This window comes from Cnephaeus nilssonii, assembly GCF_951640355.1.
Source record: "Cnephaeus nilssonii genome assembly, chromosome: 7".
Lineage (NCBI taxonomy): Eukaryota > Metazoa > Chordata > Mammalia > Chiroptera > Vespertilionidae > Cnephaeus > Cnephaeus nilssonii.
In genome coordinates, this window is record NC_137078.1 from 80,645,594 (window position 1) to 80,657,379 (window position 11,786).

Consider the following 11,786-nt stretch of genomic DNA (forward strand, 5'->3'; position numbering starts at 1 on the left):
GCCTATTTCCCGGGTCTTCTGCAACACACATGATGACCCAAAACCCTAAACTTGGCCAGGCTCCATTATTTTTTTTTTATTGTATTACATGCTCAATGATCAAGATATTGTAATGGAACTGTACACTGGCATTTTATATCAGTATATTCCTTTGGAAAGCAATGTGGCAATATGTAACAACAGCCATATTGTGTTCCTGTGCTTTGATTTATAATTCCATCTAGTTACATACTGAAACACTTGAAATCAGAAAAACCTGGGTCAAATATCAGCTCTACCACAAGTGGAAATATAACCTTGATCAAGCCATAGTCTCATTATGAATTGTCATTTCCCCATTCATAGAAATCACACAGAATTGTGAGAAGATTAAATTAATTAATGAATGGTAAAGGCCAAACACAGCAAGCACTTATAGGTGCTGAATACATGATAATTCCCATGGTCTTCTGATATGCTCATTTTCTTTCTACATAATCTCAATCATTATCATAGCTTTACTTTCCTTTAATAGTAAATAAAAATAGAAAATGAAGAGGAGAGCCAATCAATCATACCCTTTTTTTAAACAAAATATATTTTTATTGATTTCAGAGAGGAAGGGAGAGGGAGAGATAGAAACATCAATTATGAGAGAGAATCATTGACCGGCTGCCTCCCATGCGCAGTGGGGGATCAAGCCCACAACCTAGGTATGTGCCCTTGTCCATAATTGAACCCGGGACCCTTCAGTCCGCAGGCCGACACTCCATCATTCACTGAGCCAAACCAGCCAGGGTGGTCATACCCTTTTTAAAGGGAAGACACTTCTATCCCTATCGCCATCTAAGTTGGGCTACAAGAGCCACCCACTAATAGGTTTCTGGCTTGAGCAAGTCAGAGGTTGGTACCATATCCTGAGATTAAAAACACTAAAGGAGGAGCAGGTTTGGGAAGAAAGACAATGACTGCAAAATATTCTACTACAGCTGTCTCATACATGGTTGAATATATGATGTGAAACCAAGAAAAGATGTTTCACTTAAAGCTCCATATTTAAGAGTTAAAAGTGTAGATAGTAACTAGAGCCATAGGCATCAATGAGAACTAGCAAAGCGGGTGTGTTGCATGAAGAGAGAATAAAGACAAAACCCTAAAAAACATCACTTGCCCTAGCCAGTTTGACTCAGTGGATAGAGCCTCAGCCTGGGGGCCGAAGGGTCCTGGAATTAGTCAGGGGCATGTATCTCGGTTGCAGGTTCCCCTCCACCCAGGCCCTGGTCAGGGCATGTGCAGGAGGCAACCAATCAATGTGTTTCTCTCATGTCGATATTTCTCTCTCTTTCACTCTCTCTAAAAACCAATGGAAAAATATCCTCGGGTGAGGTTTAAAAAAAAAACACACCAAAAAAACAAAATACCCCATACAAAAATGGTAATAAAATCCTGTGTATTCTAACTCCTAATATATTAGTCTCTACTTTTCTATATCCCTACTGCTATTATCCAAGTCTAGGTTACCACTAACTCTTGCCTGGATAAGTGCAACAGCCCCCTAACTCCCTACCTCTAGTCTTATACTCTTAGATACATCATCTAATTGCATCAGGGTGATCTTTCCAAAATACAAATATATATTCGTTCATTCAACAAACATTTACTAAATGCCTACCAGTTGTGAACAAAGCAGACATGTATTTCCTTGCACTTACAAAGAATACAGTGATAGACAATAAACAAATTTTAAAAACCCCAAAATATATTCCAAGATAAGTGCTTTGGAAAAAAAAAAAAGAATGGGATGCTGTAAGACAGAATAAGAGGATAATTGGAAATAGTGACTATATCAGTGGTGAAAAAAGATGAAGGTCAAGTCCAGGCAGATGACAAGTGTGGTAGGTAACAGACTTCAGCACATGAATCATTTCCACAAGAATCATTTCGTTGATGAGAAGAGACAGCCCTCACCTGCTACGATGGTGGTTAGCAAGAGAAACAAAGAGATGCAGATGAGAGCAGCAATTAACCAAGAGTTAATAGACACTGTAGGAAGGGAATGCCTCAAAGAGTTGCTAAGAGCTAAATTAATTCAATGTGGCTGAAAGGATCAACTAAAGGCACACTGTAAAGAGGTAATTAAAGAGAAAGAACTAGAACACATTACTGTTGATGACGTGGTGGCTGAAATCACACCATAAGGAAGAGTCCTGGTACCTGACAGTGTAAAGAAGGAGCTTCTGCCCGGCCGGCATGGCTCAGTGGTTGAGCATCGACCTGTGAACCAGGAGGTCACGGTTTGATTCCGGGTCAGGGCATGTCTGGGTTGTGGGCTTGATCCCAAGTGTGGGGGGTGCAGGAGGCAGCTGATTGATGACGCTCTCTCCTCATTGATGTTTCTATCTCTCCGTCCCTCTCTCTTCCTCTGTGAAATAAATTTAAAAAAATATTTTTTTAAAAAAGAAGGTGCTTCTACAAAAAAAAAAAAGAACATCCCTAGCCGGTGCTCAGTGGTTAGAGTGCCGGCCCATGGACTGAAGGGTCACAGATTTGATTCTGGTCAAGGGCACATCTCTCTCTCTCTCTCTCTCTCTCTCTCTCTCTCTCTCTCTCTTCCCCCCCACCCTTCCATTTTCTCTAAAAATCAATGGAAAAAATATCCTTGGGTAAGGATTAACAACAACAACAAAAATAAGAACATTCCTTGCTCAGCATTCCAGCCTTTAAGATTGAATTAGATTGTGTTGTTTTGTGGTTTTATTTCTGAAAGTACAACCTGCCATAAATTAGAAATCGATTTCCCAATAAAATCCTTTTTTTTTTGAGGGGGGTGGGTGGTTAATCCTCACCTGAGGATATTTTTTCCATTGCTTTTTAAGAAAGAGTGGGAGCCAAAACCAGTTTCGCTCAGTGGATGGAGCGTCGGCCTGCGGACTGAAGGGTCCCGGGTTCGATTCTGGTCAAGGGCATGTACCTTGGTTGCAGGCACATCCCCAGTGGGGGGTGTGCAGGAGGCAGCTGATCGATGTTTCTCTCTCATCGATGTTTCTAACTCTCTATCCCTCTCTTTTCCTCTCTGTAAAAAATCAATAAAATATATTTGAAAAAAAAATAATACTACATCCTTAGTTAAAAAAAAAGAAAGAGTGGGAAGGAGGGAGGGAGGGAGAGAGAGAAAGGGAGAGAGAGAAACATCAATGGGAGAGAGCCACATCGACTGATTGCCACCCCTATAAGCCCTAATAAGGGGTGGGGAGTGAACCAAAACCCAGATATGTGCCCTTGACCAGGAATCAAACCCAGATCCTTCAGTGTGCAGACGGATACTCTAACCATTTTGGCCAGGGCCAAAATGAAATCCTTTTTTGCATGATGGTATACAGTTTTTTGATTAAGGTATCACATATTTGTCCTCATCCCCCCATTCCCATCCCACACCCCTCCCCACGCATGCCCCCACCCCCCTGTTGTCCTTAACCACTGGTTAGGCTCATATGCATGCACACAAGTCCTTTGGTTGATCTCTCCCCTCATGAATAACATTTTAACCCTTTGCACTCGCTTGCTTTTTTCTCGATTCCCTTATTCTAATGTTAACCGTGTCGAGTCACACTCGACATCCGATTGCAAAAGGTTAAAAAAAGCTAAAATACTGTTCCAGCATGCAAGCTAGGAGGTGGGGTGATAAGACTTAAAGTTAAAGTGTCCTAAAGGTTCTTGTACTGTTTAGGACAAGGATAAAGGTATTGATTCATGTAGACTTTGGTAAGCAAACATGATAAAACTTCAAAAAAAAAGCTATTAAGTGAATAGAAAAAGTCCCTGGCCAGCATGGCTCAGTGGTTGAATGTCAACCCATGAACCAGGAAGTCAGGGTTCAATTCCTAGCCAGGGCACATGCCCAGGTTGCAGGCTCAATCCCCAGTAGAGGGCATGCAGGAAGCAGCTGATCACTGATTCTCTCCCATCACTGATGTTTCTCCCTGTCCCTTCCTCTCTCTGAAATCAATTAAAAAACAAAACACAAAACAAAACAAGGTGAGGAATTTGTCCTATTAAGTCTTATTACAAAAATGTGGTAATTAAGACAGTGAGGTAAGTAGCCTAGAGTTAAATTGGCTAGTAAAACAGAATACAGAGTCTGGAAACAATATAGAGAACAATGACAAAGGTGGCAATGCAGAACACTAGGCAAAGGACAAACTAATTAATAATGGAACTGGGAAAACAGATTATCTATGTGGAAAAATATAAAATCTGAGTCCTATCTCACCTCACACACAAAAATCAATTCTGGTGAAATGCAAGTCTTGAAAAACATTTAAAAAATCCTATATAATAAAACCCAAATATGCAAATAGACCGAACAGTGGAAAGACCAGTCAATATGACACGCACTGACCACAGGGGGCAGACGCTCGATGTAGGAGCTGCCCCCTGGTGGTCAGTGCTCTTCCACAGGGGGAGCACCGCTCAGTCAGAAGCCAGGCTCATGGCTGGCGAGTGCAGCGGTGGTGGAGGGAGTCTCTTCCACCTCGGCAGCAGTTCTAAGGACCCCTCAGGGGATGTCCAGGGATTGGGCCTAAGCCAGCAGGCGGACATCCCCCAAGGGGTCCCGGATTGCAAGAGGGTGCAGGCCGGGCTGAGGACCCCCCTCCCCCAGTGCACGAATGTCGTGCACCAGGCCTCTAGTATATATATAAGCAACTTGAGATGGGAAAGAACCATAACCATAACATACTAACCAAAAACATACTAAGCATTAAAAAATAAAAAGACCGTCATTTCAACTAGATTAAAATTAAGAATTTAAATTTGCCCTAGCTGGTTTGGCTCAGTGGATAGAGTGTCGGCCTGCGGACTGAAAGGTCCCGGGTTCCATTCTGGTCAAGGGCATATGCCCGGGTTGCGGGCTCGATCCCAATGGAGATCATCTCTGTCATCATTGATGTTTTTATATCTCTCTCCCTCTCCCTTCCTCTCTGAAATCAATTAAAAAAATACATATTTTTAAAAAATAATTTAAATTCATCAAAAGATATTACAAAGAAAGTGAAGACAAAGCAAAAATCAGTATTTACAATACAAATAACCATCAAATTATAAGTATCCAATATTTATTAAGAACATGTAAAAATTTGCCAAAACCGGTTTGGCTCAGTGGATAGAGCGTCGGCCTGCGGACTGAAAGGTCCCAGGTTCGATCCCGGTCAAGGGCATGTACCTTGGTTGCGGGCACATCCCCAGTAGGGGGTGTGCAGGAGGCAGCTGATCGATGATTCTCTATCATCGATGTTTCTAACTCTCTTTCCCTCTCTCTTCCTCTCTATAAAAAAAATCAATAAAATATATTTAAAAAAAAAAAAAGAACATGTAAAAATTTAAGAAAAACAGATAATTATATATTTTTTAAACTAGAGGCCCGGTGCACGAAATTCATGCACTGTGTGTGTGTGTGTGTGTGTGTGTGTGTGTGTGTGTGTCCCTCAGCCCAGCCTTCACCCTCTCCAATCTGGGACCCCTCAAGGGATGTCCGACTGCTCATTTAGGCCCGGTATCAGTGGGATCAGGCCTAAATGGGCAGTCGGACATTCCTCTCACAATCCAGGACTGTTGGCTCCCAACCGCTCGACTGCCTGCCTGATTGCCTCTAACCGCTTCTGCCTGCCAGCCTGATCACCCCCTAACCACTCCCCTGCCAGCCTGATCAATGCCTAACTGCTCCCCTGCCTACCCGATTGCCCCTAACTGCCCTCCCCTGCTGGCCTGGTCACCCCTAACTGCCCTCCCCTGCAGGCCTGGTCTCCCCCAACTGCCCTCCCTTGCAGGCCCGTTCCCCCCCAACTGCCCTCCCCTGCAGGCCCAGTCTCCCCCAACTACCCTCCCTTGCAGGCCTGGTCCCTTCCAACCTCCCTCCCCTGCTGGCCTGATAGCCCACAACTGCCCTCCCAAGCCAGCCATCTTGTGGTGGGGCCATCTTGTGTCCACATGGGGGCGGCCATCTTGTGTGTTGGAGTGATGGTCAATTTGCATAGTTCCTCTTTATTATATAGGATAGCTTTTTAGTACCCAGAAAAAAAAATGCTCAGCACAGTGAGAGGGAAAAAGAAACAAAGAAAAACACACACATACCAACTCATGTAAGAGCACATCCTGGTAAAACTCCAAATTTTGAGGGGGGAAAAAGAGATCTTAGAAGCTTCCTATCAGAGCACTTAGCAAACTTTTTTGTTATTGATTCTTTTACCTGTTTTATATGAGGGCAGGGAAAATGTCCACCTTCCTCACGAATACCACCAGCGCCAAAGTGCCTGGAAAAGGGAAGGTGCATAGTATTTGTTGAACCAATGTCATGTAATTTTTGAAACTACACCCCATCTATACCCTTGGAAATACTTCCTTATTGATGGCGGGCATTTTAGGGCTGACAAAGTCATTGCATCAATTAAAGGGATGAATCCGAAAATGAATACCAATTTTTTTTTTTGTTAATCCTCACCTGAGGATATTTTTTCCATTCATTTTTAGAGAGAGTGGAATGGGGGGAGGGGAGAAAAGACGGGAGGGAGGAAGGGTGGGGGAGAGAGAGAGAGAGAGAGAGAGAGAGAGAGAGAGAGAGAGAGATGTGAGAGAGACACATCGATCGACTGGTTGCCTCCTCTATGTGCACAACAGGGGCCTGGATGGAACCTGAAACCCAGGAATCGAACCCGCGACCCTTCAGTGTGCGGGCTGAGGAGGCTCTAGCAACTGAGGCACACCGGCTAGGCCTACCACATTTGTTTAGATTTCAATTACGCTTTCCAAGAAAGTCCTCAGGGTTTGAAGTCGAAAAGGCCTAGATCTGAACCCTGGTCTGACTTACAAGAGGCGTGATTGAGACTTCTCAACCCCTTCAACAAAACTTCACTGATCAGAGACCAATCTTGAGGCAAGGGTGCCTGCAGGGAAGGGACACTTGGGCGATAAGTACGAAATAGTCCTTTCCCTCCTGAGTTCATGACTGAACAGACACAAGAAAACAAAAATTACCACAGCTTCCCCACGGGTTGTTCCCTACCCCTTCGAGCCCATTTTCCCCACAGCTTCAAAATATTGTTTCAAAGTGAACACCGCTGCAACTTACTTGCTTCCTTTCAGAGTCGTTCAGTGCTTCCCTGTGCCCTCAGGAGAAAGGGCCATCGAGTTCTGTGAGACAATCCCGCGGGAGCGATGAGCGAGCGCGCCTCGCGGGCCTCCCTCTCACTATGGCGTCCTACCCGGGCTACACATGCCTCAGCCACGCCTCCCAACAAGGATCTGATTGGGGAGCGTGGAGGGACGACTGAGCATGCGCGACTTAGCTCCTCCCCCATGCCTGAAAGTTTCACATCCTCAGGCCCACAGAAAGCTTGCCTTCTTGCTTCTCCCCAGCCCTCCAATTCAACTGAGGTTTAAATGACATTCAGTAAATTTCACATATTTAAAGTGTGCAATCTGATAAGTTTTGACATAGGCATACACGTGTGAACCCATCACTACAATCAAGATAATGAATAAGCCCTGGCCGGGGGGCTCATTGGTTGGAACGCTGTCCAGTAAGCCAAAAGGTTCATACCCGGTCTGGGCACTATCTAGGCTGCGGGTTTGATCCCCAGTTGGGTACAAACGGGAGGCAACTGATGGATATTTTTCTCTCACATGGATGTTTCTCTCCCTTCCCCTCTTTCTGAAAATCAATAAAAACATATCTTCAGGTGATGATTAATATTGTGTGTGTGCATGTGATAATGAACATATCCATCACCCTCAAAAGTTTCCTTCTGTTCCTTTGTAGTTCTGCCTCTTTTCTGTCACCATAGACCAGTTTTTATTTTCTAGTATTTTATATATCCGGAATAAATTCATTTTTTGGCTGCTTCTCTCACCAAAATTATTTTGAGATTCACCCATGTTGTGTGTATCAATAGTTCATTGCTTTTTAAATATATATATATATATATATATATATATATATATATATATATATATATATATATAGGTTTTTTGTTTGTTTGTTTTTAGGGAGGAAGGGAGAAAGAGAAAGAGATAGACACATTAATGATGAGAGATTCATTGATCAGTTGCCTTCTACACCTTCCCTACTGGGGATAGAGGTTGCATATACTCTGACCGGTAATCTGACCATGACCTCCTGGTTCATGGGTTGACACTCAACCACTGAGCCACACCAGAGGGGCAGTTCATTGGTTTATAATGTTGAATAGCAATCCATTAAATTAATATGCAACTATTTTATTCATTCATTCACATGTCAATGGGCATTTGGGCTGTTTTCAGTATGAGGTCACTGCAAATAAAACTACTGGTATGAACATTTGGACATTTGCTTAGGTAAACATCTAGGAGTGGAATGAGTGGGTTTTATGGTAAGTGCATAACTTTTATTTATTTATCTATATTATTGATTGAATTTTGAGAGAGGAGAGAGAGACATCCTCAATTGGTTGTTCCACTTTTTTATACATTCATTGGTTGCTTCTTGTATGTGCCCTGGCCGGAAATTGAACCTGTAACCTTGGCATATTGGGAGGATGCTCTAACCAACGGAGCTACCCAGTCAGGGCAAACAGTTTTCCTGATAAGTTTACATTCTCACAGGAGAGTATGAGAATTATAGCTGCTCCACATCCTCCCAAATACTTGGTATGCTCAGTCTTTTTAATTTTAGTCTTCCAATGGGAGTATGATGATATCTCATTTTGGTTTCAATTTACACTTCCTAAATGACAAATTATGTTCAGCATGTTTTCAAATGCTTATTTTGTCTTTTGTATATTTTCTTAGATGAAGTGTCTCTTCAAATATTTTAACCATTTTTTACATTGGATTGTCTTATTAAATTGTAAGAATTCTTCATATATTCTATATACTAGTCCTTTATCAGATATATGTTTTATAAATATTTTCTTTCAGGTATGGCTTGCCTCTTCATTTTCATAGCAGTATCTTTTTAAAAAATATATATTTTATTGATTTTTTACAGAGAGGAAAGGAGAGGGATAGAGAGTTAGAAACATTGATGAGAGAGAAACATCCATCAGCTGCCTTCTGCACACCTCCTACGGGGGATGTGCCTGCAACCCAGGTACATGCCCTTGACCGGAATCGAACCTGGGACCTTTCAGTCCGCAGGCTGACGCTCTATCCACTGAGCCACACCGGTCAGGGCAGCAGTATCTTTTGAGAAGCAAAACATTTTAATTTTAATGAAATCCAATTTATTAACATTTTTTATTTACAGTTAATGCTTTTTGTATTATATTTTGAAAATCTTTTTTAAAATATTTTATTGACTTTTAGAGAGAGAGGAAGAAAGAGGGAGGGATAGAAACATCAATGATGAGAGAGAATCATTGATTGGCTGCCTCCTGCACACCCCCTACTGGGAATCGAGCCCGAAACCTGTGCATGTGCCCTTGACCAGAATCAAATCCAGGACCCTTCAGTCCGCAGGCCGACGCTCTATCCACTGAGCTAACGCAGCTAGGGCGCTATTTTTATTTTTAAAATCTTTACCAAACTCAAAGTCATTAAGATTTTCTTCCATGTTTTCTTCTAGAAATGTTATAGATTTTGCTTGTACGTGTTTAGGTCTATGATTCATTTTGAGCTATTTTTTAAAAATATTTTTTTTTATTAATTTCAGAGGGGAAGGGAAAGGGAGAGAGAGAGACAGAAACATCAATGATGAGAGAGAATCATTGACCGGCTGCCTCCTGCATGCTCCCCCACTGGGGATCAAGCCCACAACCCAGGCACGTGCCCTGACCTGGAATCGAACCGTGACCTCCTGGTTCATAGGTCAACCCTCAACCACTGAGCCATGCTGACTGGGCACATTTTGAGCTATTATTGTACATGGTGAGAAGTAAAGGTCTAGGTTGTTGTTGTTGTGTGTGTGATGGTACAAAGCTATCCATTGTCCCCATTAAATTGCCTTGGCACTTGTGTTGAAAATTACTTAGCCATATTTGTATGGGTCTATTTCTGGACTCTGTTCTGTTCCATATACCTATCTGTCTCTATCTTTATGCCCATATCACACATTCTTGATTATAGTAGCTTTATAATAAGTCATGAAATCAGGTAGTGAAGTTGTTATCTATTTATTGCTGAATAACAAATGACCACAAATTTGAAGGTTTAAAACAATACACATATATTGTCTCACAGTATCTGTAGGTCAAGAGTTCAGGCATAGCCCTGGCCAGTGTTACTCAGTCGTTAGAGTGCTGGCCTGTGCACTGAAGGGTCACGGGTTTGATTCCCAGTCAAGGGCACATACCTGGGTTGCAAGTTTGGTCCCCAGGCCCAATGGGGTATGTGTGGGAGGCAACCATAATAGATGTATCTCTCTCACATTGATATTCTCTCTCTCCCTTCCTCCCTCCCACACTCTCTAAAAGTCAAAGGAAAAATATCCTCAGGTGAAGATTAATACACACACACACACACACACACACACACACACACACACACACCAAAGAGTCTGGGCATAGCTTAGTTAGAGCCTCTGTTTATCATCTCACTGGCTATAATCAAAGTGTAGGCCAGAGCTGGCTTCTTATCTGGAGGCTTGACTAGGAAAAAATCCACTTTTTGTTAGTATCGTTCAGTTCACTGCAGCTGTATAACTGAGAGCTTCTGGTTTTTGTTGGCTGGCAGCTAGAAGCTGCTCTCAACTCCTAGAGGCCCCTTACAATTCTCTGCCACCTGGGCATCCCCAACAGAACCATAAAGGAGAGTGAGAAAGGGAGAGAGCCAGAGAAAGAGAAAAGGACTTTAGAGTGAGTCTGCTAGAAGGACAGTCTTATCTAATTTAATGTAATCACAAAATTACATCTCATCACCTTTACCATATTTTATTGGTTAGAAGCAAGTCACTGGTCCTGTCCACACACATGGGGAGAAGATTATACAAAGGCCTGAACATCAGGAGGAAAAGATAATGGTGCCATCTTAGAATCTGTCCTCCACAGGTAGCATAGGTTCTCCAACTATGTTCTTCTTTCCAACGTTGTTTTTGACTATTCTAGTTGGTCTTCTGCATTTCCATATAAATTTTAGAATCAGCTGTAAATTTTTTACCAAAAAAATCTGCTGGGGTTTTAATTGGGATTGTATTACATCTACAGATCAGTTTGGGTACAAATAACACCTTAACACTATTGAATCTTCTGATCCATGATCATAGTGTGTCTCTCCATTTATGTTGGTTTTATTTAATTTCTATTGGCAATGTTTTCTAGTTTTCAATATATAGATCTTGTACACCATTTTTTCAAATTTATCCCTAAGCATTTTATAATTAAAATGGGATTTTTAAAAATTTCTATTTCATGATCTTTCTTTTCAAAATGGTCGTAGAGCAACCTCATCAGCAGACCCAGAGATGATGGTCTTTGTGAAGACCCTAACTGGCAATATCATCACCCTTAAAGTTTGACATTGAGAATGTCAAAGCTAAAATCCAAGGTAAGGAGAGCATCCCGCCTGACCAGCAGCACCTGACTTTTGAGGGCAAACAGCTGAAGGATGGCCGCACTCTCTCAGACTACAATATTCAGAAAGAGTCTACCCTGCACTTGATGCTTTGTCTGCGGGGTGGCATCATTGAACCCTCCTTCTGCCAGCTATCCCAGAAGTACAACTGCAACAAGATAATCTGCCACAAGTGTTACACTCACCTGCACCCCTGCACTATCAACTCCCACAAGAAATGGGACCACACCAACAACATGTGCCCCAAGAAGAAGAAGGTTAAATAA

At 42.3% G+C, this 11,786-nt stretch overlaps 1 protein-coding gene across 1 annotated transcript; it reads left to right on the plus strand.

Moving 5' to 3' along the window:
- Positions 1-1,955: 1,955 nt before the first annotated feature.
- On the plus strand, positions 1,956-11,786 carry LOC307103514 (ubiquitin-ribosomal protein eL40 fusion protein-like; the record flags this gene model as incomplete). The annotated part of the gene is made up of 2 exons (XM_079777864.1): positions 1,956-2,024; positions 11,460-11,786. The coding sequence occupies 2 exons, from the start codon at positions 1,956-1,958 to the stop codon at positions 11,784-11,786; spliced, it is 396 nt and encodes a 131-aa protein (XP_079633990.1).